Source organism: Takifugu flavidus, chromosome 3 (assembly GCF_003711565.1).
Source record: "Takifugu flavidus isolate HTHZ2018 chromosome 3, ASM371156v2, whole genome shotgun sequence".
In the NCBI taxonomy this organism is placed as follows: Eukaryota; Metazoa; Chordata; class Actinopteri; order Tetraodontiformes; family Tetraodontidae; genus Takifugu; species Takifugu flavidus.
Genome location: NC_079522.1, coordinates 18,836,504 through 18,864,175, shown reverse-complemented (window position 1 = coordinate 18,864,175; position 27,672 = coordinate 18,836,504). Strand labels below are relative to the sequence as shown.

At 40.3% G+C, this 27,672-nt stretch overlaps 1 protein-coding gene across 7 annotated transcripts; it reads left to right on the top strand.

Annotated features, from left to right (window-relative positions):
• On the top strand, window positions 1-27,621 carry ilf3b (interleukin enhancer binding factor 3b). Of its 7 annotated transcripts, none has more exons than XM_057028630.1 (18): window positions 1-90; window positions 818-897; window positions 6,762-6,985; window positions 7,092-7,266; window positions 8,889-9,033; window positions 11,127-11,224; window positions 15,657-15,752; window positions 16,098-16,209; window positions 16,292-16,389; window positions 16,480-16,591; window positions 16,742-16,855; window positions 18,766-18,971; window positions 20,534-20,707; window positions 20,789-21,070; window positions 21,460-21,580; window positions 21,649-21,696; window positions 23,850-24,233; window positions 26,006-27,621. In XM_057028630.1, the coding sequence occupies exons 2-18, from the start codon at window positions 895-897 to the stop codon at window positions 26,146-26,148; spliced, it is 2,535 nt and encodes an 844-aa protein (XP_056884610.1). In that variant the 5' UTR covers window positions 1-90; window positions 818-894; the 3' UTR covers window positions 26,149-27,621. The 7 variants fall into 7 exon arrangements, with proteins under 7 accessions (XP_056884610.1, XP_056884611.1, XP_056884613.1 ...); XM_057028631.1 differs by lacking the exon at window positions 11,127-11,224 and adding an exon at window positions 10,423-10,514; XM_057028633.1 differs by lacking the exons at window positions 23,850-24,233; window positions 26,006-27,621 and adding an exon at window positions 22,097-23,769.
• Window positions 27,622-27,672: the final 51 nt, after the last annotated feature.

Genomic DNA, 27,672 nt, shown 5'->3' with positions numbered 1-27,672 from the left:
ATGAGCTCAATGGGAGTGTTTTTATTTGCATTGTTGCGGCCGAAACTGGTTGCTTGTTCTGCATCGTAACAGCGCAGTAACGAAACCCCGGTAAGTAAAAAGAGAAATGTCCCTCAAATGTTAGCATGTGTGTAAGATATATCAACAATGCACAACGATATTGCTACAACAGCTTTTTGAGGTTTTTAATTTTGTTTAACACACAGCACAATGCCGCGTTGGTAAGCTAACAGCTAAGAGTGGCTAAACAGCTGCCGTCCTGATTATTTTATAGAATATAACAGTAAAATAAAACAATCTGTTTACATTGAGTATCTGTCATACCGTAATTAGAATATGTTTTTAGTTGCTGAAAATTGTATTGTAGGGTGAAATGTAACGGCATCGCCAATAGGCCCGGCGCCAGCATGAAGTTACTGCCCACTAAACATTAGACGTCTGATGGACGTGCAGGATATGTCTACTCTATATATTGCATCCGCCGGGCAATAACCGTTTCTGGACCTTTACAGGACGTGCAAAATACTTCTTATAATAAATTAAAAAAAAAATTAACCCTTTCATACAGGTGAAATGTGGAATTTTGAAAACATGACCTTGCCAAGAGGCTCCAGTAAAAATTAAACATGCAAAACCCACAAAAACAAATCGACAATACACCCCAAGAAATGCACATGTTCAGGGATAAGCATGGACAATCTTTGTATACATGATAAAATTTTGGATACATTTTTCATGTGAGATATTAAATGTCATAGAACACAATTTAATCTTGAAACAAAAATGTTCCTAAAATGTACATGTTTATTCTTTATAGAAAAAGAATTTTCTGAAAGGAGATCCTTTGTGAATTTGAAGTGTTCATTGGATATTGAAGTTGGCAGATCTTTGACAATGGTAAATATTGCTTCTTCTTTTTTTACAATGTCAATTTGTTAAAGGCTGTCTGGTTATATGAAAGTGATTGAAGGTTGAGTATCCGGCACATATTTTGGACTATTCAGGCTATGGCACATTTTTGCCTCTGAACAGTATTTAAAAATTTGTGAGAAGAGGAACTCAATCCGAGAGGATGACATGCAGCAATGGTGATCTTGGAGCTGAGGTGAAGGCTACCCTGGGTGTAAGTCAGGGGTTGACATACCGTATTTTCACGATCATAAGGTGCACTGTATTAAAATGCGCAGTCTCAGTTATGGGTGCTATTTCTGTATTTAAAACATACATAAGGTGCACCGTATTATTAGGCGCATGCTGAAACATACAGTAAAAAATGACAACGGAAGTAAAACAGTGAGTTTCGAGACATTTATTGAACAAAATATTCATTCTTCCGCCACAAAACCATCAAAGTTTTCATCTTCTGTATCTGAATTAAACAGCTGCACTATTTCAATGTCCAACATCCTGAATTCCTCTTCTTAATCATCTGAATCGGACTCAACGACCGGTTCCGGTTCAGCATTGATTTTGTGAAAGCTCTTCCAATACATGAAGATGGTATCATAGCCCATGCGTCTACAATCCACCCGCATATGGTGGCATAACTTGCCCACCGCTGCCTCATAGTCTTTGTGAAGGAGTGTTCGCCCTCCGTCATCCAGCGCTCTGTCTGTTTCCGTGGCAGCTGAGAACCACGGTGAACGACGACTTCTCGTGCCCCATTGTGCGTATCGCCACTGTGCTGGTCCCTTTTTCTCCACTTTGTGGGTCAAAGGGTTGTTAAAAGTCAGAGGGATCTCATCCATGTTGGTGATGTGGCTGGGTGCGGTTATCTTGTCGCGGAAGATGGCCACCCTCTCCTGGTTAGGGTTAGGGAAGATGGCCTCCCTCTCCTGGTTAGGGTTAGGGAAGATGGCCACCCTCTCCTGGTTAGGGTTAGGGAAGATGGCCACCCTCTCCTGGTAATCCGCGGGCAGCCGCTGCGCAACAGTTGTCCTTGCGCGTATCGAGAGATGCCGCCTCCTCATAAAGCGAAAACACTAAGATTGCTCGATTGCCATTTTCAGCCGCATATTCGATGGCCTGCAGTTTAAAGTAAGCCTCATTCATACGCGTCTCGCTTGACCGGCGCCATTTTAGGGGATCCTTATGCGTAGGTGTGCCGCTAATCTATTGGCGGAGCGTTTACCGTAGTGCACCCACCAAAGGCACACAGCAGATTTTGGAACTCAGTCCACACACAAAGCGCTCCATATTATAAGGCGCACCGTCAATTTTTGAGAAAATCTCAGTGTTTTAGGTCTGCCTTATAGTCGTGAAAATACGGTACTTTAACACTCAAAGAGCCTTTTGGACCCAGTTTCCATAAAAAAGAAATTGCCAGGAGCTGCAATTCTTTTTTGACATTTAAAATGTACCGTATTTTCCGAACTACTTTTTTTCCATAGTTTGTCAGGGGGTGCGACTTGTACTCTGGAGCGACTTATATAAATACATTATTACAGAATTTCACATGTTTGTTATTTTCACACTGACAACCACAAGAGGGCGCTCTAGGCGTGTGTACCTAAGGAACGAGTTCCTTTAGCGATGCAGAAGAAGAAGCGGTGCTTTGTCTATGGAGTTAGACTTGATTGTTTGGTAACCTTGCTCGGATGTTCTTTATGGTATAGTTATCTGAATAACTGTTAATATGTTACGTTAACAAAACAGACACGTACTCATAGTACGAATAGTGTTTTGAATTTATGTAATAAATAAAGTACTACAGAAAATTACATTTTATTTCTGTATACAACAAAACTCTCCTGAACCAGAGTGTTCGGTGTGTTCAGGTGTGTTGTCATGTCTACCATAAAAGTGCAGCTTTTCCAGTTACTCTGGCTGTTCTAGCTCTGAAAAGGCTAGCCCTTTGCTGCTCAGGAATGTTTAACAATTTCCAGACATGCAGTCAAATGCCTTAGCGCAAACCTTCTGGACAGCCACATCTTTGTAAGACAGCAAGACATTGAAGTACATACTTCCATCTCATCCAGTGACAAACGAAACTGAAGGCTCTTTAAAGTTTTTGCTATTTACAGTCTGAATGACAACATTCATCACCTGTGCATTCCGGCCGAAGTTTTTGAGTGCACAGTGGCAGTTATTGGCAGGTTTGCAATAAAATGTCAGCCACTTTCTGTCCTCTCTTTCTGAGTAATGGTGAGTGTGTCAGGCTATGGGAGTGAGTGATTGTTAGGAGTGTATTTTCCAAACCTTTTCTAATTTCTAACCTATATTGTCACCCTGGGTGGTGTTTAATCACATTGGGGAGCACTTTTCTGTAATTGTTGGTCGTTTGTTCACTGTCTTTTTTGGAATTTTTTGGCTGGGAGTCTCAAGGTTGGAAAAACTAACCCACACACATGCCGTCAAACTCTCCTTACCGGTGTGTCCATGGAGGTGTGTGCTGTGGGAAGGATTGTGGGTCACAGAAGCATGAAGTCTGCTTCCAGGATGAACAGCACGGTGGTGGTTTTTGTTGACTGCACCGATAAGGCTGATCAGCTGGTGGAGGCTGTAGTGGTTTCGAATGTCCCTCCCTTCCTCTAGAACAAGTTATGGCTGCGGGAGCTCAGCTGACATGGACGCGCCGTGTTCCCGATGAGGTGGATTCCTCTGGGCTGCAAGTCCCCACTGCTTAGACATCCTTTAGAAGACAAGTGTCCATAGTTCTAAGCAATAACAAAGACATCCCAAACAAACAAACAAAGAAACAAACAAAGAGATCCCCCCAAACCTGCTGTCCAGGATACAGGCGTTCATGGTGGATTTTCTCTGGGACTGTCTGTTTTGGATATCATAGGAAGGAGGACTTGGCTTGGTCCACCTGGAGAGCAGAGGAGCGACGATGTCAGGCTCCAGTTTGTCCAAAAGCTGCTGTGTGGTCCACCGGATCTGGTCTGGAGACCTGTGGCTAAAGCTGTGTTGAGGCGATGTAGTGGACTGGGGTTGGCAGCACCCATGTTTCCCAATGGACCTAAGAGGGGTCAGAATGGATGACCTCCCAGGGTTTTATCACAGACTTTCTAAGGTATGGAGGTTGTTTACACAGGGGAGATGGGCTACCTGCAACTCCATTTTCTGGCTTCTGGAGGAACTGGTGAGCTATGGGACCCATTTCGGGTGTGAGGCAGGACCACAACTGGCCCAGAAAATGCATAAGGCTGGTGTCATCCCACTGGGGCAGTTGGTGAACGTGTGTGGGCCCCGGTTGGACAATGCAGCAGCACTGGCTCGGCATGCAGGCGTGAGGTCAGTGAGGGTCCTGAACCAGCTGTTGGGAGGGTGGAGACATCAACTGGAGCTGATAAGTGAGTTCTGTAAAGGACGGAGGCCAGCTAATCATAACGACCCTTTTCTGGACGTGAGGTTAACACCCGCGTTGGGGAATGTTCCTGACTCGCAGCTGCTTTTGAAAAACGTGCAACCTACAATGGAGGATCCTTCACGGGGCTGAGTGTCCATCCTGTGACCACAGAGAGATGGTGTTCCACTGTTTCTCAGAGTGTGGTCGCCTCTCTGTGCTGTTCTTGATGCTCAGTCAGATGTTCTCCCTGCTTGGTGAAGCCTTCTACACAAACTGTCTTTATTATGGGTTTCAGATACAACAGGAGAGAGAAAGCTACCGTATTTTCACGACTATAAGGCGCACCTAAAAGCCTAGAATTTTCTAAAAAATCTACGGTGCGCCTTTTAACCCGGAGCGCCTTTTGTATGGATTACGGTAATATTGGTTAATCGCGGCTACCGTAGTCAGTAGGCGTGGCCGAGGTAACAGCAGTAAATTCAGTCCGAAACCGTTTCTGTCTGTAAAGACCCCAAAATGGCTCCTTGCAAGAGACGCGCTTTTGACGCAGAGTTCAAACTGAAGGCTATCAGTCACGCGGTTGAACACGGAAATAGAGCAGCGGCAAGAGAATTTAACGTGAACGAATCAATGGTGCGGAAGTGGAGGAAGCAACAAGACGACCTGCGCCAGGTAAAGAAGACTCAACGGAGCTTCCGAGGAAACAAAGCAAGAAGTGGATTAACAAAGGAACTCCAGCCGCTAGATATTGGTGTCAACGGGGCATTCAAAGCTAGACTGCGAACTGCGTGGGAGCGGTGGATGACGAACGGCGAACACACGTTCACCAAGACGGGGAGACGGCGCCGAGCGTCATACGTCACTATCTGCCAGTGGATCGTAAATGCCTGGGCATCGACCGTGGTCCGAGCTTTCGGGAAGGCAGGGATTGTCACTGAAATGCCAGACAACACCAGCAACACCGACCCTGATGACGACTTTGACGAGACGGAGCCGGCCATGTTGGACGCCGTATTCGCACAACTGTTCAATTCGGACACCGAAGAAGAAGAATTCGAGGGATTCCTGGATGAGGAATGAACTGCTAAAGTGATCTTTACGTGTTTCTTTTGTGTGTTTACAACTTAACAAGGCTGGTCATACTGTGAATATGGAAATTACCGTTTGAACAACGTTGTTATATTGCTATTGTTATATTGCTATTGCTATCGCTTTGCACTACTTCGAGAGTTCGAGTTACCGTATATTGTGTTTGCACTAACGTTTGATTTACCGCAACGGTACTACGTGATAAAAATGTTGCACTAAATCGAAGATTTATTAAACTCCACTATCCACTTGTGATAAAAATGTTGCACTGCCTGTTATAACTCGCTGTTATTAAACGAACTGTGTTACGCGAAAAAACTACGTCACTCGGGAAAAATAATAAAACAGCTGTTTATTCGTTTTGGGAGTGAATAGAGTTGTGAGAACGACGGTTTGCATTCTATTAATAAAGTTTGACTGACTTATCTGGCTGTTTTATTGACATTCCTTTTAGCGCAGCTCGATCTAGTGAACGCGTCATGAAACCACAGGCACTACGCAGTTTCTATGCTATGCGCCTTATAACACGGTGCGCCCTGTGTATGAAAATATTTCTAAAATAGGCTGTTAATTGAAGGTGCGCCCTATAATACGGCGCGCCTTATGGTTGTGAAAATACGGTAAGTGCCAGTTACTGAACTTCCATATGGGTCAGACAAAACTGGCCTACATTACATCTACATTAACAGGAGGAACAAGATAGGCCGATCTCTGGACTGGGATCTTCAGACCATCTTCTGTAGGATGGTGAAAGCTCGAATAAGAACGGATTTTAATTTTTACAGAGCAACACACAATTTTTTATGAGTTTAAGAGCGCATGGTGCCTCAAAGATGAACTATGTCTGGTGGAGGTCGAGGAGCTGGTCTTTGGAGGTCTCATCAACTGAATGTCTTTTTCTTTTTGTTTGGATCATGATTTTGTTCTGAAAATTACATAAATTAAATTGAGTTTTTGAAAAATCAATCAAATCTGTGTGTGTGTGTGTGTGTGTGTGAGAGAGAGAGTGTGTGTGTGTGTGTGTGTGAGAGAGAGAGTGTGTGTGTGTGAGTGAGAGAGAGATGGAGGCATATCTGGTTTTCTGCACAATATGTCTTTGAATAGATAGCCACAGGTTGGCGACCCCTGGTGTAACTGATTGTGAGGGCAGTGTAACCAGAAGCTAGGGCCTTAGCTCTCACATTGCTGCAGTGGTCTGGACCTAAATCCACTATCTCTGCTAATAGCTGTATGCATGTTTGAATGGGTGTGTGGTAGGGTTGATCTGGTTTTTACTTTTTCATTTAACTTCCATGTGAAACAATTTGTATTACATTGTATATATTAAAGTTGCATACAGATAAAGCTTGAAGTGTAAAATTCAGTTTACTCTTTCATCCAGCCTCCACCAATGCGTCATCGTTCCATGCGTGTCTTCATGAATGATGACCGACATGTTATGGCTAAACATTCGGTCATCTACCCAAGTCAGGAGGAACTGGAAAATGTACAAAATATGGTATCCCACACGGAGCGAGCCCTTAAGGCTGTGTCTGACTGGCTGGATAAGGAAGAGAAAGGAAACACAAAGTCTGAGTCTGACAGCACAGACAATGATAAGGAAAGGTTAGTAATTTTCATGAATTCACGACTGAATTAATCCATAAACAAGATGTGTAGTTATTTGTGAAGTTTTTTTAAACTTGTTTTCCTCCATCTGTTTTTATGACAGTGAAAACAAAGATCAGGCTACACGCACTCTGCGTGGTGTAATGAGGGTGGGACTAGTTGCCAAGGGCCTACTCCTGAAAGGGGACCTGGACATAGAGCTGGTTCTTCTATGTAGGGACAAGCCTACTAGTGATCTGCTGAAAAATGTATCAGAAAATCTTGTCACACAACTCAAGGTAAGAATATCAACTGTCCGTTATGTATTTTCTGTTATTTTTAAGGTATAATAAAATTATTTAATCATTTCTAAAAGTTGACATGCATTTGTAAAGATGCTTTATATAATTGTAGCCCTCTATTCCAATGAGGACCAGAATACATATTTTAATGATGACACATAAAGTACACGTTTAAATTTGTTAACTAAATACACTCCTGCAACATTAGATGCATCAAGGAACAGGACAGATTACAAAGTTAAACCCAAATCGAGTATAGTTCCATTCTGTGATACATGAGCAGGTTAATGCTAGTAGTTGATTTAAAAAAATAAATAAAGAAAATCATGCAAATCTTCTGTCAAGGCATTATATAGTGTATATAAATCAAAGAATATCGATTTCTAAAGAGCATCACAGTTCAGGAGAGGAGATTGTATAGGAGAAAATGGCAGAGAAAGATGAAAGTGTGGAGCAAGGAGAAGAGATCAAATGTGGCTGAATTTCAAAATGAATGACAATGAAAAAATTGAATGCAGAATACTGTCATGAATAACACAATTCATTACAGATGGGTCTTATTGGGTTTATTTTCATTTTCCCATTAACCCAGACCGTTGTACCCTGTGGTGTCCTATTGTGATAGTTGAGGGCCAGAACTATGAACCATTTCAGGACAAACAGCACTGTAAGCTCTTTCGGCAAAATTTCTTTGAAACCTTGCAGCACAAAAAGGGATGATATTGTTCTAATCTTAACAAATGAAGACAGATTACTTTGGTAATAGCCCCCTAAATTTCTGATTTTTACACTTCTCAAAGACCTGCCTTCTGACTCTTGAGGTGTTTATGCACCAAACAGCACCTGGTAATATGATCATTCGGTGTCCTCTTAAATTGGTTGCATAGGTTCATCTTTGTGGCAGCTTTTTAATTCAGTTTTTACAAATCATACACATAAAATAACATCTTTATTGTCCCCAAAGTTGCAGCAAAATTTGTGGAAACATCAGCTTTTGGTGCTTTGAGCACATGCTTAAAAATTTTGCCTGTAGCCTTTGTCCTTTTAACGAAGGACAGATATCTTTTGGATGTTGGTATGTGTTTGACAGGTGTCTTCTTGCATAAGTAGGATGTCACTCAAAGGAGGGGGGATACTTTTAAAGATGAATATGACTGATATTTTAAAATAAATTTTGATAAATCTATCACCCCCCAGGCCTTAATGGATATTTCAAAAGCAATAAAACAAGCAATAAAAATGTGTAATACCTTTATTTTCATTTTGGGATTTTCCGTGCAATTTTCTAGGCATAACATAACAGACCATAGCTGAGTACCATAGGTTCTTGGCTTGTTTCAATTTTTTTTAAGTATTAAAAATGGCCATGACTATGACACAATACATCTGCATCACATCCAATATTGGATACATGATTTTTCAAGGTTCTGCCACAGCTCTGCTTTGCAGTATAGAAATATATTTATGTATAAATGATATATCGTTGTTAAGTCAGCCCAACTTGTGACTTGTAACAAATTGTACCAAGATATTGAAAGATCCCTGGGAAGTTAGTTCCTATAACTGAGTTTATCCTTTTTTAAGGAAAGTGGTTTATGTCTTCAATATTATATCTTCAGGCAACAGAAGACAAGTATGTGGTGACAGCGAAAACAAATGAAGCTTGCATAATTATCAAGAACAGCAAGGTGCCTCCCCTTACTCTGACTATTCACCTGACCTCCCCAGTGGTTCGGGAGGATGTAGAAAAGGTTTCTGCTGGAGGTAAGTTTAAACAGAAGGACCTTGAGCTGACTGCTGAAGATTTTTTTTTTTTTATGCGGTTCCCCAACACAAATATTAGCAAAATGAAGGCTCACTGAGAATTTGCCCAAACATGGAAGAAACTACATTGTTTGCATGTTTTTGTCATGATGGACAGTTTGCATTGCAGCAAAAATGAGTAGCAGAACATGCAGTAAATATTGACCCAACAAATGACCAATTTGGTCTCTGACATAACAGTGAAGGCTTATGGTCACAGATTATGGCATGGGGCACTGTAGTTATGTCTAGCTTCACGCAGTTCAGCCTTGGTTATAACTTAGGTTGATGAGCATAAAGCTAACTACTGCAAAACAAGGTTTGAAATTAGAGGACAAAATTGTTTTTGCATTATAAGAGTTTGATAGTGATGAGTATTTCTTTGTATGTAGGGGATTAACCTTGACATTATCTGTATCCCTGAGCTAACACTGATACCCATTTTGGCTCTTTTTTAAGCCATCAGTTTTGCTGCAGTGTGGACTTGTTTAGATACACCCCTTTTGTGCACTTGATAACTTGTGAACCTCAGGTTCAAATTCTGATTCTCTCTGTCAAGCCTTCTAGTTTGTCAATTTATAGGGACGCTGGACCTTTGACCAACTGGCCGCTCTCTGTCTCGGAAGGGGCAAATTGCAGTGCACCCAGTATAGGGGAAAAGGGGAAGGGGGTTTTACCTCCTGTTAGTAACACCTAAATTAGAGCAGACCCTACCTCCCTCAGAAGCACTGTATGACGTATGAAGGGGTGCAGTGATTGTCAGTATGTTTAATTTTTTTACCAATACAACACAAGTACATGAGTTAAATAGAATAGAATACAAAATTTTAGTGGATTTGTTTTGCAACACAGTGTAACAAGTAATTGCACTTTAGAATTTATTTTAAATTTTGCTTTACACATACAGGTTGGAGACTTTTGCAGATGTATTGACAGACTTATTAGAAAGAGTAGTTAGATCTATTTGGTCACACAGTTGATTTGGTTGATTTTTTTGTTGTACAGAAAATATTTTCTGCGTATCATTGCACCTCTTTACCATTAAAAAAAAATCCTACTTTAAAATGTTGGTACTGTAAATACATGCAATAATAAATACATATTTTATGTATTTATTTTATTGAACATGAATTTTATTTTCTACTAAATACAGCTAATGACATCACATTACTCATAGTACTGGGCTTAGTTATGCAGGGAGGTTAAAATAATCATTCTGGAGAGATGTCTCCCCCTTCTCTTTCTCCTCCTGCCTGTGGTTTGGAAAGGCTGCTTGTGTTCCCCTTGGCCGTCTGACAGAACTCCCCTTGGTCAAACTGTACCTTGTCTTCTTATTCCACCTGCCAATAGAATCGCTTTCAGTCAACGATCCCCTGGATGTTCTGGACAGGCAGAAATGCCTAACTGCCTTGGCATCTCTTCGCCACGCAAAGTGGTTCCAGGTTTGGATCTCGTCTTTGTCTCTTAAACAGAATTAGTTTAAAGTATGGTTTTATTGTTGAATGTTCTTTTGCCTTTAATTTGAACATCCCATGTGTATATTGTATATTTTGTTATTACTCCTTTGAAGTGTACTTAAGGTGATTGTTACATAGGAAACCTTTATGATTAACCTAGTCATGTGTATACCTTCTGAATACCACTGCAGTATAGATATTACTGGAGTGTTGCATTTCAAACTGACTCAAGACCATAGTGATGAATGTTTATGAATCTCAAACTATATTAAATGAGTTTAAAGATATATGCATACTATATTGTGAATATATAGACCATATTCTGTCCCCATCTTTTCTGGGTAATTCTGGGCAAGTTTTGTCTTTTCAGTGTCCTTACCACTAGTGGTGGTTTCTGCACCCACACAGGGTTTTCCTGTATTATGGCTGATTGCACCCCACACTTATTGTAATCAAAAGGTCGACTTCTTATAGTTCTTTGTGGTTTGTTAAATACGAAGAGTGTGCAGGCAATACCCTTTTCCTTGGCCTTTCTGCTCAAAATGCCTTCAAAGTTTACCTATTTCAAACTGAAAAGAAGAATTTTCCGACTTTAAGGGCTGGACATTTTTACCGAGAGGAGACAGGCTACACCAGTGCAAGCGAAAGCTGTCACAGCCCCAAGAGGCCACTACTCTGAGACACACTCTAAGAAGGTGGTGCAAATACACAACATGGGGTCTTGTGGGGTATTCACAGCTTTGAGGTGTCTGGGAACACTAGAATTGGCAGTCACCTTGGTAGCCCTTACTCTTCAGATGAGAGCAGGTTAACACTGACCACATAAAACAGATTTGAGAAACTCACAGTTCATACTGCTGCCTGCAACATCTAAAGCATGACAGGTTGGTTAGTAATGATATGGGGACGCATATAGGGCTGGGCTGGAAACGGTATCATTATATACGTTTTTTGTATCGGTTGATATACACTGCTCAAAAAAATGAAAGGAACACGTTTTATTGAGCATGGAATCAAATCAATTGAACCTCTCTGATAATGATCTGATTGGTTAAGTGGCAGAGGGCATTGTTAATCATATCCAGCTATATTGGTTTTGATGGACTTAACAACAGGTGCACGAGAGTAGCAACAATGAGAAAACTCCCCAAAATAGGACTGGTTTTATACATGGAGGTAATTTCAAGTTACTCCCTCCTGATCTTTTTGGCTGGTTTTCCACTAGTGCTGGTTTTGGCTGTGATCATTATCACTACTGGCATTATGAGACGATTCCTTAACCCTATAGAAGTTGCACAGGTTGTCCAACTCCTCCATGATGGCACAGCCACACGCGTTGTAGCAAGAAAATTCAATGTGTCTCCCAGCACAATCTCCAGAACATGGAGGAGATTACAGGAGACAGGAAGTCACACTGGGAGAGCTGGACAGGGCCATAGAAGGTCTTCAGTCCATGAGTAGGACCTATACCTGCTCCTCTGTGCAAGGCAGAACAGGTTGAGCACTGCTCATGCCCTACAGAATGACCTCCAACAGGCCACTAGTGTGAAGGCCTCTGCCCAAACAATCAGAAACAGATTTCATGAGGGTGGCCTGAGGGCCCGACGTCCCGTAGCAGACCCTGTGTCCACTGCCCAGCACTTTGGAGCTCGACTGGCATTTGCAAGAGAACACCGGAATTGGCAAGTCCCCCACTGGTGCTCTGTACTTTTTACAGACGAGAGCAGGTTCACCCTAAGAACCTGTGATAGACGTGAAAGAGTCAGGAGAAGACGAGGGTAACACTATGTTGCCTATAACATCGTTCGACATGACAGGTTTGGTGGTGTGTCAATGATGGTCTGGGGAGGCATATCCATAGAGGGACGCACAGACCTCTACTGGCTAGAAAATGGCAGTCTGACTCCGATTAGGTATCGGGATCAAAACCTTGAACCCATTGTCAGACCCTACACTGGTGCAGGAGGTCCCGGGTTCTTCCTGATGCACGACAATGCGAGGCCTCATGTGGCACGAGTGTGCAGGCAGTACCTGGAGGATGAATGAATTGATACAATTGAATGGCCTTCGCGATCACCTCACTTAAACCCAATAGAACACCTCTGGGACATTATGTTTCGGTCCATCAGGCACTGCCAAGGGGCTCCTCAGACTTTACAGGAGCTCAGGGATGCCCATACTCAGATCTGAGAGGCCATGCCACATGACAACATCTGTCGTCTCATTAGGAGCATGCTGCAATGTTGTCAAGCATGCATACAAGCACGTGGGGGCCACACAAGATATTGAGAAGCATTTTGACTTGCAGAAATTGAATTGTGGAAAAATGGACTAGCCTGCCGCGTCATTATTTGACTCTGATTTTCAGGGTGTCTATACAATTAAAACCTCTGTAGGCTGAAAACTTTTATTTTGCTTAAAGGATGTGGCATTGCCCTGTCTATCTGTATAGATATCCAACATAATTTTTTGATGTGGTTTCAAAGTGTTCCTTTAATTTTTTTAAGCAGTTTATATATATACTGTATATACAGTGTGTGTGTGTGTGTGTATATATGTATATGTGTATATATATATATGTATATGTGTGTATATATATATATATGTATATATATATATATGTATATATATATTCTGCTACCAAAACACCTTCCATGTTTTGTCTGCACTGGGTCTTGAACCGAGAATCTTCTGTTTTTCAGCCCCTCAACAAAAGACTCAAATAATGTAAACAAAAGTACAAAATGAAAGAATAACATATGTAACAAATACTTAACAATGTTTAACAAAATAGTGAATTCTATGAAAATGTAAACAAGCCAAGAATAGTGCCAAGAGTAGGTGCAGTGTTATATGTTAAGCAATATAAAAATGGCATGGAAATATGAGGGGGTACTGATTGTAGGGATGCACAAGTTCTTTTCTGCCATCCGAGACAACCTGGAGAAATTATGTTCATGTTTTCTCCACCAGTCCAGAGGAGTATATTAAAGAAGCTCCCCAATGAATTCGGTTTCTTTTTCAAGCCCAATGGCAGAGGTGGTCCGCTGGTAGCCCTCCTTCTGCACTTTGGTCTGTTGCTCCCTGCCTGGCCTTGCCTGTGACCCTGGTCCTAGCCCTGGTCTTCATCCATGATTTCAGACACCAATCTCATTTTAACAGCCCCTACCTTTTCTGGATTGATGTATTGGAGCTTATAACCTAGGGTCCACGAGGGTAACCATATCAAGGAGATCAACTGTGTCAGCACAAGCATAGTTTTCATCAAGAGAGGCCATTATTGTTGTTTTCATTTCTTTTGTGAGCTAAGTGTCTCTCTCACTAACTTTCAGCAAATTGGAGCGGAAAAAGTGGAGCAGAGGTTTAATGTAAGAAACTGTCACATGCTACTCCCCAGAAAGGGAGTCTGTAAGGTTTAATGCTGCATTCATTGACTCTCAAGAATGTCAATATCCCACTATGTTGGGATCAGGTGTCTGTTGTGTTTGTCAGAAGAGAGAACTTCAGCGATGGCCTTTTGTTGCTCTAGAACCCTTTCCAACATCTTCTGTCTTGAGTCCTACCTAGTTTTTGACTCTATGACCAGCTTGTGTGTGGAAAAATGGAGATGTTTCTGTGATTTGAGATACCGTTGCAGAGTATCTCTCCATGGTGGACTGCTGCTTGTTAGGTAGTGCTGCGGCTGTAGACGTTGGACGTTGGCAAATACGTATTTGCTCCAAAGCTGGGCTGAGGTAGTAAAAAAAGGTTTGTTGTTTTGCCACTCTTAGTGGGGATGATGGTCTTACATACAGAAAGTTACAGACCACATTGGGCTGACTACGGTCCGATTTGTTGAAACCAAAAATCTGCAATATTGATGAGCTGATTTTGCTCGGTTTATTTACAATTTCTTTGCGCACTGCGGCACTCATTTACTATTTCCATACTCCATGTGAAGAACCAAATTGAGAAAATGGCGAAGTTAAACATACTGTTACATTATTGACTGTTAGCATTTCACTTTAACTGATCAGTGATCACTCTATGTTGACAGGTTACCAGAGAGCGAGTGCCTTTATTCAGGCAACCAACTGCGCTTCACAACTTCTGGTTTCTAACAGCAAAAGAAAATTATCACGCATTTTATCAAATGCATTTTTATTGATATTGACTGCATATCTATCGTGGAACATATCATTATCTTTTTTTCTTTTTTTTTGGCCCAGCCCTAGATGCATGTCCTTAAAAGGGTCCACACAAACTTCCATTACCAAACAATATGCTGGAACATAGTGCCCTGGGTTTCATCGGAAGCAATACAAATTAATGCTGGGTATATGTAGCTGCAGTATTTCAACACCTGAATAATGAAGGCTATTGAGTGGGCGGCTATTCCTCTGACCAAAATTTAGGAGACCATCTAATCAAAAGTATGCCTCCCAGGCATTGTAGGCTGTGCATTCAGGTGTGTGAATGCTTGCGGAAATCCACATAAATTGGATCAGCCTGTGGAACAGTTTTAATTTTTCCCCTTTGAATTTAGGTGATTGTATTAGGTGATTGATTTAGGTGATTTCCACTGATGCTTCTTTGATTATTTTGTTCTCACGTGGTTACACTATTTAATCAATGAAGATTTTCAATGACAAAATTTAATTAACTGAGATCTGGGATGTGTGATCTCCTTTGTTGTTTATCACAGTGTATATTGTTATGTGTGTACAGTATTAATAGCTTACATAAATGATTCAAATTTTAATAACTTTCCAAATCATACACAGTTTTTTTACGCTTTGATTAACCGAAACAAGACTATTACATCTTAACGTGCTTTTCTCTGGTAGTGCTCTAGACACGTCACTTTTTTTTTTTAAGAAACAATTTCATCTACTAAATTTTATTGATGTTCCGCTACATCTTTTTTGAATGGATTCAAAGGTTTAATTGACACCCATAATATTGTTTGCTATGAACATGCGCTCACAAATGTGATAATGTTTTTTGAATAGGGTCAGGAAAGCAATATTGTCATAATTATTTCCATACAGTCCATATGAATTCATTTGTATACTGTTTCTTGTACCTTTGTTGCCTCTTGTGCTTTATACAGTTAAGTGCATGTCTCGATCCAATTTGTTTTCCCAGGCCAGAGCCAATGGCCTACGTTCTTGTGTCATTGTCATCCGGATCTTACGGGACCTTTGTGCCCGCGTCCCCACTTGGGCACCGCTTCGTGGATGGGTGAGATGTCCTCCATTAGGAGTTGTATAATTTAATATATTTTGCAATCTTTTTAGCTTTATGTGGTGTCTATATTTCTGTCTGCCTGTCTGTCTGTGAATGATCACATTGTTTTTATTGAGTTGCTTTTTTCTTGACAGAAAATTGAGTCATTTTGAGAGTGCTGCTAAACAACATGGGGGTTTGATACTTGGAACTGTATCATAGACCTTAAAAAGTATATTTTCCTCATGGAATGCCAAGGGAAAATGTAAAGCACCATTTGATCACTGGTTTATAGCGCAGTGACCAAAGATTTGTGACACATAAAAGTATGGATATGTCCTTCCATGATATGCTCTGTAGCCTCTGGAGCTCATCTGTGAGAAAGCCATTGGGACAGGGAACCGTCCCATGGGGGCAGGGGAAGCTCTGCGGAGGGTATTAGAGTGCCTGGCTTCAGGAATCCTTTTGGCAGGTAATTATGTATGCCTCCTCTGTGTGTTTTAAGTGTTTTGTTCATAATGTTTTTAATATATTATGCAATATCCATGCTGTAGATGGAGCAGGAATCTCTGACCCATGTGAAAAGGAGGCCATAGATGCAATTGATCACTTGGATCTACAGCAGCGAGAAGACATTACAATAAGTGCACAAGTGAGTCGGATAAAACACTGTGTATTTGTGTATCTGTCTATTTTATATGGTGGTTAATGATAAACCAAACCCCATTTCTGGCATTCTCAGCATGCTTTAAGACTGTCAGCATTTGGACAACTTCACAAAGTGCTTGGAATGGATCCCCTTCCTTCTAAAATGCCCAAAAAGCCTCGTAGCGAAACACCTATTGAGTACACAGGTAAACTTTGACATATACACATCAGTAGGAGCTGCTGTTCTGTTTTTGGTTATTTATTTATTTTTATTTTTTTAAGATTTCTGTTATGTTGGTGCATTTTAAAATGTGCATAGTATGATCTTGTGGTAAACGTATATGTCTGCAATTCAGTGCAAATTCCACCCAGCACAATGTACAACCCTTCAATGAAAAGGCCTATTGAGGAAGAAGATGGGACTGATGACAAGAGCCCAAATAAGAAGAAGAAGAAGTTGCAAAAAAAATGTAAATACACATAATTAATATGTATTTATGTGTTTTATTCAACTCTGAACACTCCACATGTGTATGAAAATGGGGAGTCGTTATTTTTTTGTTTTCCAGAGCCTTTCAAGTCTTTTTTTCAATTTGTAATGTTGCAACCTTCTGCTAAAACAAAAGAAAAACTTTTAATATTTGCTAATCAGTCTACACTCCATACCCTACAACTGAAGTTTAGAAATATTTACAATTTTTAGAATTGTTTGGAAACATCAAAAGGCAGAAACAAAGATATTGCATTCACACAAGTCTTCACTTAGTGCGTTGTTAAAGCCCCTTTGACAGCGGAGGGTTTACACATTACATTACATTCTGTCAACATTATGGACCCGAGCTTATGTGGTTGTTTTTATGTTCAGATTTAATGGGTGATTTCTGTAAACAGCTGAGTGAAAAAATAGATGACGGCACACTGAAATGCAGTCATTCCAATATTAAATACAAACTGCCCTAATTTTGTTTATTATTCTTAAAACAGCAGGCTACAGTTATGTTTTAGGTATGTGGAAGTTTATTTTTATTTGATTAATTTTTCCACAAAAAAGGCAAGATGGACTCTGTATAGTGGTTGCTTAAAGCTCATATTTTGGAGGCCAAATATCTGGTCCACTCTGAGGGGCAAGAGCACCTTTGATACTGTTCAGTATCACTGTCTCAGCTGCCAAAAAAACCACTCCCAACCACATAATGCTGCTACTGCCATGCTTGGCTGATGGATGATGTATGCAGATGATGTGGTGCCTGTATTTTCTCAAAATCAAGCCAACCCTGAGACTTGGTTGTTTCAAATGTCCAAATCAATCAATCAACAATCAATCAATCATATAGCATCTTTTACAATCAAAATTGTTTCTAGGCGCTTTACAGAATCCCAGGGCCTGACCCCCAAACAAGCAACAGTGGCAAGGAAAACCTCCCCTTTAACAGGAAGAAACCTTGAGCAGGATATAGGGGGACCCTCCTGCTGCTGGCCGGCTGGGCAGAGAGAGAGGAGAAGGGGGAAGGGCAGGTAGAGGATAGAATAGGGAGGAGAGGAGAGAATAGGCAGGAGAGGAGAGGTAGAGGAGAGAATAGGTAGGAGAGGAGAGGAGAGGACAGGTAGAGGAGTGAATGGAGAGGTGAGAATAGGCATATATCATAGAGAATACATACAGAACTACATATCAGAATTATGGAGGTACATCTGTGGTAGATTGTGCCTCGAGACAATCCTGATCTCTAAAGACAAATCTTTTGACCTTGTGATTTGGTTTTTACTCTAAGACTTCAAATTCAGCATTAAGACCATGCACAGACAATACTGTGTGTCTTCACAAATTGTGTCCATTCAATTGACTTTACTGCAAGTGGAGATCAATAGTTTTACAAATTACACTCTCCTTCCCTATTCCTCATTCACTATATAAGGAATTGGCTTGAGTACACTACTTTGTACACTCAGTGATAAATCGGTCAGCACTGCAGTAGTGTTATTTAGTTTAATTTACTGATTAATAAATGTAAGATACATTGGTTATTTGCTTGTTGGTTTACTATTATGTCCTGAAAAGTTAACTTAATAATTAGCATCATGTTTAGCTTCCCGCATGTCACTTGTAAAAGATTATGGGATATATATAAGTCAAGGAGCATCTTCTTGTTATAAATTGGCAAAAATTCTGTTTACATCTGGTCACCCTTTCAGTATTAATAGGATATACTGATCAGTGATAGTGAATGTATTCATATTAGATGGTGATGAAAGGGTCTGGAAAATAAATACAAAACGTACATATATTAATATGTATACACATATATACCTAAATACGTGTGTGTGTGTGTGTACATATACATATGTGATTACTTGCTTCATCGCTGTGTTTTCATTTTATCAGCTCCAGAGGAAAAGACCGATCTTCCACAAACTATGAATGCATTGATGAGGCTAAATCAGCTGAAGCCAGGTCTTCAGTATAAATTAGTATCTCAGACTGGCCCAGTTCATGTTCCTGTCTTTACTATGTCTGTGGAAGTGGATGGAACAGTGTTTGAAGCTTCAGGCCCTTCTAAACGTACTGCTAAGCTTCATGTAGCAGTGAAGGTGAGAGCAGCATAAATTCAGTACAATTAACAGTGCATTCCATACTTTTCAGTCTTTCACATTTTGTTAAGCAGTAGAAATTGTTTGCTCTGTTTCATATCCCAGAATGACATGTAGACAGAATTTAGAGTTATTTCTAAATTACCTAGATGCTTAAGGTTGAGGAAAATCAACCTTAATCGCAATATTATAAAGTCGCAATACTTTATAAAAACCGCTTCACAGCACTGAGGACTTGGCTGATAAATCAACGATCTTTATCTCCTACATTGTCTTGACACAGTGAAGACGTAGAACTGAGCAGAGCCAAGTAGGCGTGCTTTTGTATTGTTTCCAGGCAGAGTCCTGGTTTAAATCAAGTGGAACATCCCTGGAGAGATCTGAAAATTAGGGATGCCACATTTTTATGCCTTCAAGTCATTTGCTATTGAGTATTGGTGAGTCCCAGTCCGGTACTTTGGCAATGCAGAATAAAATAAATACGTCCTAGTTATGCCTTCAGATTTCTTTTTATTATTGAAACAATGAACGGATCTATAAGTCATACTTATAGCACCAAGTTTGAAAAAAGTTGTGAAACTTGGAGTGGAGTTAGTGAAAAATTCAATAGTATGGGATTGAAATAGCAGAAATTTTAACTGCCACCACCCAATGTTTATGTTAGGCCCCCTCAACACTGCTTGTAGCTTTATGATTGAAACAACAAATATTAGACAAAGTATGTCTATTGGCTAAATGTCTTTGCCTTAGATGTTGCACTGTACTTTCATTCTGGGTGTGCATTTTTCTTCCCACCACATGGAATCCCCATTTTGCAGAAATTGCATAATGATCTAGCACTATCTTAACGATCCAGTTATTAGTGTTTCCAAATGGCGGCCATTTGATTTGCTTTTTCGAGCTTTATATCTGTACTTTCCTAGACTACCAGTGACTAACTCATGTCTCAGCTCCCTGCCACTAGCGTTAATGAATTGTACGCTTACTCATAGGAATATATGATATGGTGCTAAAAGTCTCATCTCCTCCTTGCTGACATTGAATGTGCCATAGAGCCTTAATAACGTGACTAAAATGTTCCAGCTTTATATGTCTATGCGCCTATTCTTTACTTTCTGTAAATTGCACATACTGATAACGTAATATTGCATTTTTGATATATCACTGATCCGGATCTTTTCTACATGATTACGATCCTTTGAAAATCATTTGATCAGATCAGGACATCCTTAATGGCCAACAACTAAAGGTCCAACTTGACAAAACCTAAGAGGCTCTGCAGAAAAGAATGACTCCAGACTGTTTGTCTGGAGTCTGTAACTGCCACCAAGTAGCTTCATATGTATTTATGTTTTTGTTTATGTATTTATGTTATGTGTCATGATTTCTGGGACATTGAATGAATGAGTAAAGAATTAAGAAATATCGCATAAGTGTGGAAAAAAATGTGGAAAAAGAGTTTTTCTGAACACTTTCCAACTGCATCTATTTTTGTTATTAAATTTTATTTTCCAATGTTCTCATGTCATCTTTTACAACTTGTTTTTCTGAATTAACTGTAGGTTCTTCAAGACATGGGCCTTGCCACAGGAGTTGAACTAAAGACTAAACCAGTAATGTCGGAGGATGAGGTCATAATGGCCCCTTTAGAAGAATTAAAGACGGTCATCAAACCTGTTGAAACAACTTCTGTACCCTCATTAACATCCAATGTAGAGGCCCCTGATACTGCAGAGGTAACAATTTACTCTATGACAGTAAGTAAAAAAAGTTCTTGAGATTTTCTTTTTTTACCAGTCATAACTCATTTTGTTTAGACTGTCCGGCAGCAGGGTCCAATTTTGACTAAAAATGGAAAGAACCCTGTAATGGAGCTGAACGAGAAACGACGTGGCCTCAAATATGAGCTAATTTCAGAGACTGGTGGCAGCCATGACAAACGCTTTGTAATGGAAGTGGATATAGACACTCAGAAGTTTCAGGGCAGTGGGTCCAATAAGAAGGTTGCCAAAGCCTACGCTGCCTTGGCTGCATTGGAGTGGCTCTCCAGTGAGGGATCTCTGGCAGACTTATCAAAAAAGAAAAAGGGACCACTCATGGTGAGCACTGAGACTACCGTACCTAACTAAAGCAGATGATTTAAGCTCAGAATTAGAATTTATTATACATCAAACTGCCTGTATGTAAAGTCACACTTGTAAATTATAATCTAACTAGAAAAATAATTGGGGGAAAATGTTTTTTTATTCTCGGTGTGTAGTGGTTTAGTAAAGATGTACCTTAACTTCTGAAGCAGAAGCAGCAGTTGTAAATTTATGAACCTTTTCACTCATTATAACAGTATTAGTGTCACATTCAATGTAATCTATTCTATCCTGCTTAAAATCATGTCTATATATTGGATTTTTATTTATATGCATTAACAGTGTGGTGCTCACCTTCCAGTCCGCTGGTATAAACATGTTGAAAAATCCTTGTTTTGTAACAGCATTCTCCAGCCTTTAGCATGATGGAAACCCTAGGAGTTGGAGATCCAGCTTCTTCACATGGCAGAGGGCGAGGTGGCCGAGGTCGTGGAAGAGGCAGAGCATTCCATAATGGCCAAGGAGGTAGTTGATAGAGTAGATGGAGTTTATATGGTGAGAAAGGGAGCATGTCTAACATGTCATTTTTGCAGGTGGCTATGGAACATATGGTTACAGCAACAGTCTTAACAGTGGATACAGTAAGTATTTATTTAATCCATTATAGTGTACTTTAGTCAAAGGTTGATTTACCAAATGTGTCCACGTGTAAACAATGTGTTGTGGAAAATGTCCTGATGCAGAATAATTAGGATTATCCCAGTTTGATGATTTTACATTTCTCTGCTTTAAAGCCACAGGATTGAAATCAGTTTTTGTCAAGCACCTCCCTTATTCAAGACTACCATTTTCCTCTTTGGCAGCCTGTTCTGTGGACTGACCTACTTGAGTGTGAGAGGGGCAGAGAAATCTAAAAAAAATCCAATTCCATTTAAACTCAATTTGATAAACACAATCAGATAATTCATTTAACTGCCATAATTATGGCATCAATATTACAAATCTAATTTTTTTTCTTCTCTGCCCTGTCTCACTCTTTAGGTGACTTTGTGTCAGACTTCTGTGGCTACAATGAGTTTGCAACATAGATCTTCTCCTACGAGCTAGCAAAATATATAGACTTCCATAGAGAGCATAAAAGGAGACAATTCACTTGTAGTGGTCCAGCAGCATCTTGATCTCCTTCATCTCCAAGTGCACACCCAGAGGAATAAGTGAAAAGGAACACCTCTTATGACATTTATATTTCCAAATGCAGTGGATTTACCTGAAGACCTGGGAACCCCACTGCCATAAACCACTGTATATCTGTTCTCTGGGAAATAAGACTTCATTTGAGTTCAGGAACTCTGCAAAAATGCTTCCTTTAGATAATTTTCACTTTGACCTGTGCTAAGATGATCTTTAGAAGTAAAATAGTTACCGTATTTTCACGACCATAAGGCGCACTGTATTAAAAGGCGCATGCTGAAACATACAGTAAAAAATGACACCGGAAGTAAAACAGTGAGTTTTGACACATTTATTGAACAAAATATTGATTCTTCCGCCACAAAACCATCAAAGTTTTCATCTTCTGTATCTGAATTAAACACCTGCACTATTTCAATGTCCAACATCCCGAATTCCTCTTCTTAATCATCTGAATCGGATTCACTGACCGGTTCCGGTTCAGCGTTAATTTTGTGAAAGCTCTTACAATACATGAAGACGGTATCATAGCCCATGCGTCTACAATCCACCCGCATATGGTGGCATAACTTGCCCGCCGCTGCCTCATAGTCTTTGTGAAGGAGTGTTCGCCTTCCGTCATCCAGCGCTCTGTTCGTTTCCGTGGCAGCCGAGAACCACGGTGAACGACGACTTCTCGTGCCCCGTTGTGCGTATCGCCACCGTGCTGGTCCCTTTTTCTCCACTTTGTGGGTCAAAGGGATGTTAAAAGTCAGAGGGATCTCATCCATGTTGGTGATGTGGCGCGGTTATCTTGTTGCGGCAGTAGGTGCGGAAGATGGCCGCCCTCTCCTGGTTAGGGTTAGGGTTAGGGAAGATGGCCACCCTCTCCTGGTTAGGGAAGATGGCCGCCCTCTTCTGGTTAGGGTTAGGGAAGATAGCTACCCTCTCCTGGTAATCCGCTGGCAGCCGCTGCGCAACAGTTGTCCTTGCGCGTATGGAGAGATGGCTCCTCCTCATAAAGTGAAAACACTAAGATTGCTCGATTGCCATTTTCAGCCGCATATTCGATGGCCTGCAGTTTAAAGTAAGCCTCATACATACGTGTCTCGCTTGACCGGCGCCATTTTAGGGAATCCTTACGCGTAGGTGTGCTGCTAATCGATTGGCGGAGCGTTTACCGTAGTGCACCCACCAAAGGCGCACAGCAGATATTTGAACTCAGTCCACACACAAGGCGCTCCATATTATAAGGCGCACCGTCGATTTTTGAGAAAATCTCAGTGTTTTAGGTGCGCCTTATAGTCCTAAAAATACGGTAATTTCATTGTTGCACCTGCTGTATTTGGTACTAACAAAGAGGTACAGCATAACACTCATAACAGCAGTTTGTATTCAACTTATTTTAATGTTAATTCTGCACTTTGTGTCTGCCAATTGCATGAGGAGCTATTCTACTATACTGATTGCAATATTCCATGTGTTAGAATATCACCAGGGCTTCTGGATTTATGTTTGTTAAATAAAAGGAATAACAGCCTTCATTGTAGTGCCAGTCATCAATTTTATGGAAATATAGGTTTTCATGCCAAGTTTAAGTATGTACCATGCATTTATTTCTCAGATTCCTTCAACTTTGATGGTAAAAAGGGAGAAGGTGGGCTATCCAAAAGCCCATCGACCTCAGGATCAGCACAGGGATCATACTACCAAGGTGATGGCTACAACACTCCCACATCTGCAGCCAAAGCCCCTAAAAAGAACCCCCCCTTCCATAAAGGAGGAAAGACTCTTTTTCAAGGACCACTAGGGACAATAAGTGCGGGGAATTACCTGTCTAGCAGTGGTTTAGGGCAACCATCCAATAACCAATATTGCCAGGTCTATGGACAGGGAAAGAGAAGTTTCAGCCACAGCCAGGGGAGTACAAGTGCATACACTTGCAACACAGCCTACCCAAGCCAGGTGACGGGGGGTTCTGGAGGAGGCCAGGAATACAGCTATGAAGGTGAGATTGCCTTTTGAGCACATGTTTTTGATCCCAAAGCTGGAATAAGGTGTCATAGCCTTGGGTGCAGCAATCACTACTGGCAATATGAGCCCACCCATAGGTATCACTACTATCATTTGCAATTATTACAACAACCACCACTGCTTTTCTATCATTTCTTTTGTACAGTTAAGGGCTATATATTTATGTGCTATATGTTTATGGCCAAAATTATAATCAGGATTATTTTATCAGTATTGAAATTGGGATTATTAATCTCAATTATTTCTTGTTAATTGAAGATATTTTTTGCACTTTTAAATAAATAGTATGTGAAGAAAGCAATTCTATTCAAAATGAAGTCTCAAAAAAATTTAATAAATAATTTTTTGAAAATACCCTACAGGCTTACAAAAGACAAATTGCCATTGCATAATGGACTTATAAAGTGCAAAAATACTAAAGCCTATGCATCAAAGGTACTTACTGCAAGAAATGGGAACATACTACAGGCCTACAAATTTAAAAAAAACATCTGTCCACATTTTCTGAAATTCGAGCCAACCTGAGGCAGGTCACTATATTCCCCCAGTGCTAAAGGCTCTTTTCCGAGGGGGCATTTGTTACATGTGTGGTCACGTATTATTTGGCCAGTGTTGATAGTCACGGTAAACTCAGTGGACTAGGACGGGTTGAGGTGGCTCTCCCAGTGATCTCCTTTCTCTCCAATATGCTGGGTGTATCCTTTGCTGTGTTTGAAGTCTCACTATTAATTGGGCCCGTCTTGAAAACAAATGTTTAATGAAATATATTTGACATCCAAATTCAAAATGTATATTAGAGCACATTAATTAATAGCACTTTCATTAGCACATTTTACATTTTTTAGTTTTTCTTGAACTAATATTCGCTATACTATGTATCTACAATTATTTACATTACTCACAGATGTAGTCATCTCAGATGCAAGTCTGGCCTGGATTGGTGCAACCCCTTCCTCATTTATGTATCACAGCTTGACTTGTGGATTCAGAGATGAAACCAGATCGAAAAGCTTGTGTCTTACATTCTTCTTTATCCTATTAAATTTAATCCAGAAGGTTGGGAGGGAGGATTTCATCATGTTTGAAAACCATGATTTCCAGCCATATTATATCAACAATGGAGGCAAATGCATTCAGGATGCTGACAGGTTTTTTTCAGAGATGGTGGCAAAATTACAAGTGGGGTTCTAACAAGAAAGCCTCTTCTGATCTCATTGAGTGCCATTGGTGTGTGTGTGTGGTGTGTGTGGTGTGTGGTGTGTGTGTGTGTGTGTGTGTGTGTCGTCCTCGAACATTGATGAACAATACTGTATGTAGATTTTGCTTTTGAAGTGGAAAGTAAACTCATTCAACCTGCCTTCATCTTCCATCTTGCTGTTGTGTTTATGCTTCTACAAGTAACCTCAGTCCCTTATGTTTTTGGGTTTGTTACAATCCTTGCACCCAAGCCTTTTACGTTTACATAAAGTATAAGCTACTCATTCTGTCAGCAGAAATACCTTATCTATATGCACGCATATATACACACATACACAAATGTGCATAAATATACACATGTATGTGTATATATACACGGATAGACAGACGTGTGTATATATATTGTGTGTACAAGATGTTTACCCTTTAAAGTGCACATTATTGGAAGACATTCTGACATATGCAAGACGAACTAATAATGTTTTTGTATCTGCATATGTTGCCAATGATAGTGTTACTAACATTTGTTTTACTTGAAACTATTTGTAGGTTTCAGCAATCAGTCCAACTACAACTCACAGGGTGGCGGAGAAGGTGGCAACCAGGGATTTGGCACTAATCACTCACATTACCACGATTCAGGTGGCTATATTAGAGGAGATGTAGGGATTACCAATTACCAATACAGATAGATTGTGACATGCTCTCTGGATTATTGACATCAATTATACTGTATTAGTTTGTGATTCCTAAGAAAGTTACAGATGGCTTGTAGGTGTTTATTGTATTGGCTTAAATTGTACTTTTTTTCCATGTTAACCTCAGTTATTTTGTGCTGATTTACAGCTGAACGTACTGTTTGGTGTTGTAATTACTGATTTTAGGAGTTTCTTTATTTTCAGAAAAATTATTTCTGATGGTTAAAAGGCTGATAAACTTTGTAATGCTTTGTGGTGTTTAAAAATTGCAAAAATCTGTTATTTTCCCCCTCCAGTAATGTGTATTTCTCATATACACTATATTGTCAAAAGTATTTGCTCACCCATCCAAATAATCAGAATCAGGTGTTCCAATCACTTCCATGGCCACAGTTGTATAAAATCAAGCACCTAGGTATGCAGACTGTTTTTACAAACATTTGTGAAAGAATGGGTCACTCTCAGCTCAGTGAATTCCAGTGTGGAACTTCGATAGGATGCCACCTGTGCAACAAATCCGGTTGTGACATTTCCTCATTTCTAAATATCCCAGTCAACTATCATTTGTAACATGGAAGTGTTTGGGGACAACAGCAACTCAGCTACGAAGTGGTAGGCCACGTAAACTGATGGAGTGGGGTCAGTGGATGCTGAGGTGCATAGTGCAAAGAGATTGCCAACTTTCTGCAGAGTCAATCACTACAGACCTCCATACTTCATGTGGCCTTCAGATTAGCTCAAGAACTGCATGCAGAGAGCTTTATGGAATGGGTTTCCATGGGCGATGGACAAGTCTGGGTTTGGTGGTTGAGGAGAACGATACTTGTCGAACTACATTGTGTCAAGTGTAAAGTTTAATGGAGAGGGGGATTATTTTTCAGGAGCTGGGCTTGGCCCCTTAGTTCCAGTGAAAGGAACTCTGAATGCTTCAGCATACCAAGACATTTTGGACAGCATTCAACTTTGTGGGAACAGTTAGGAGCTCTTCTTCTTCCAACATGACTGTGCGCCAGTGAACTAAGCAAGGTCCTGAAAGACATGGATGACAGTCTGGTGTGGATGAAGTTGACTCTTCTGCAGAGAGTGCTCACCTCAACCTGATGAATTGGAGGGGAGACTGAGAGCCAGGCCTTCTAATCCAACATCAATGTGTGACCTCACAAATGGACTTCTGGAAGAATTTTCAAAAATTCCCAAAAACACACGTGTGGACAGCCTTCTCAGAAGAGTCGATGCTGTTATAGCTGTAAAGGGTGTACTGATGTCATATTCAACCCTATGGATTAGGAATGGGATTTCACTTAGGTTCAAATGCGAGTGAAGGTGGGTGAAGGAATACTTTTGGATAAATAATGTGTGTGTGTGTGTGTTCTTATGTTTATTATTGTTATTGCTGTTATGTAATTCAATTATTTTTGCTACAAAATTTGGTAAGACAGTTTTAATAAAATCTAACATTTAATGACAGTTTTTTGTTTCTTTTTTTAAAAGGTTCACAAACTATGTGTTACACCAAAT

Bases quoted from the DNA above. Each gene is read 5' to 3' on its own strand.
- ilf3b (XM_057028630.1), top strand. The intron at 6,986-7,091 runs GTTAGTAATTTT...TTTTTATGACAG, and splicing joins ACAGACAATGATAAGGAAAG to TGAAAACAAAGATCAGGCTA. The intron at 16,856-18,765 runs GTAAATACACAT...TCATTTTATCAG, and splicing joins GAAGAAGTTGCAAAAAAAAT to CTCCAGAGGAAAAGACCGAT.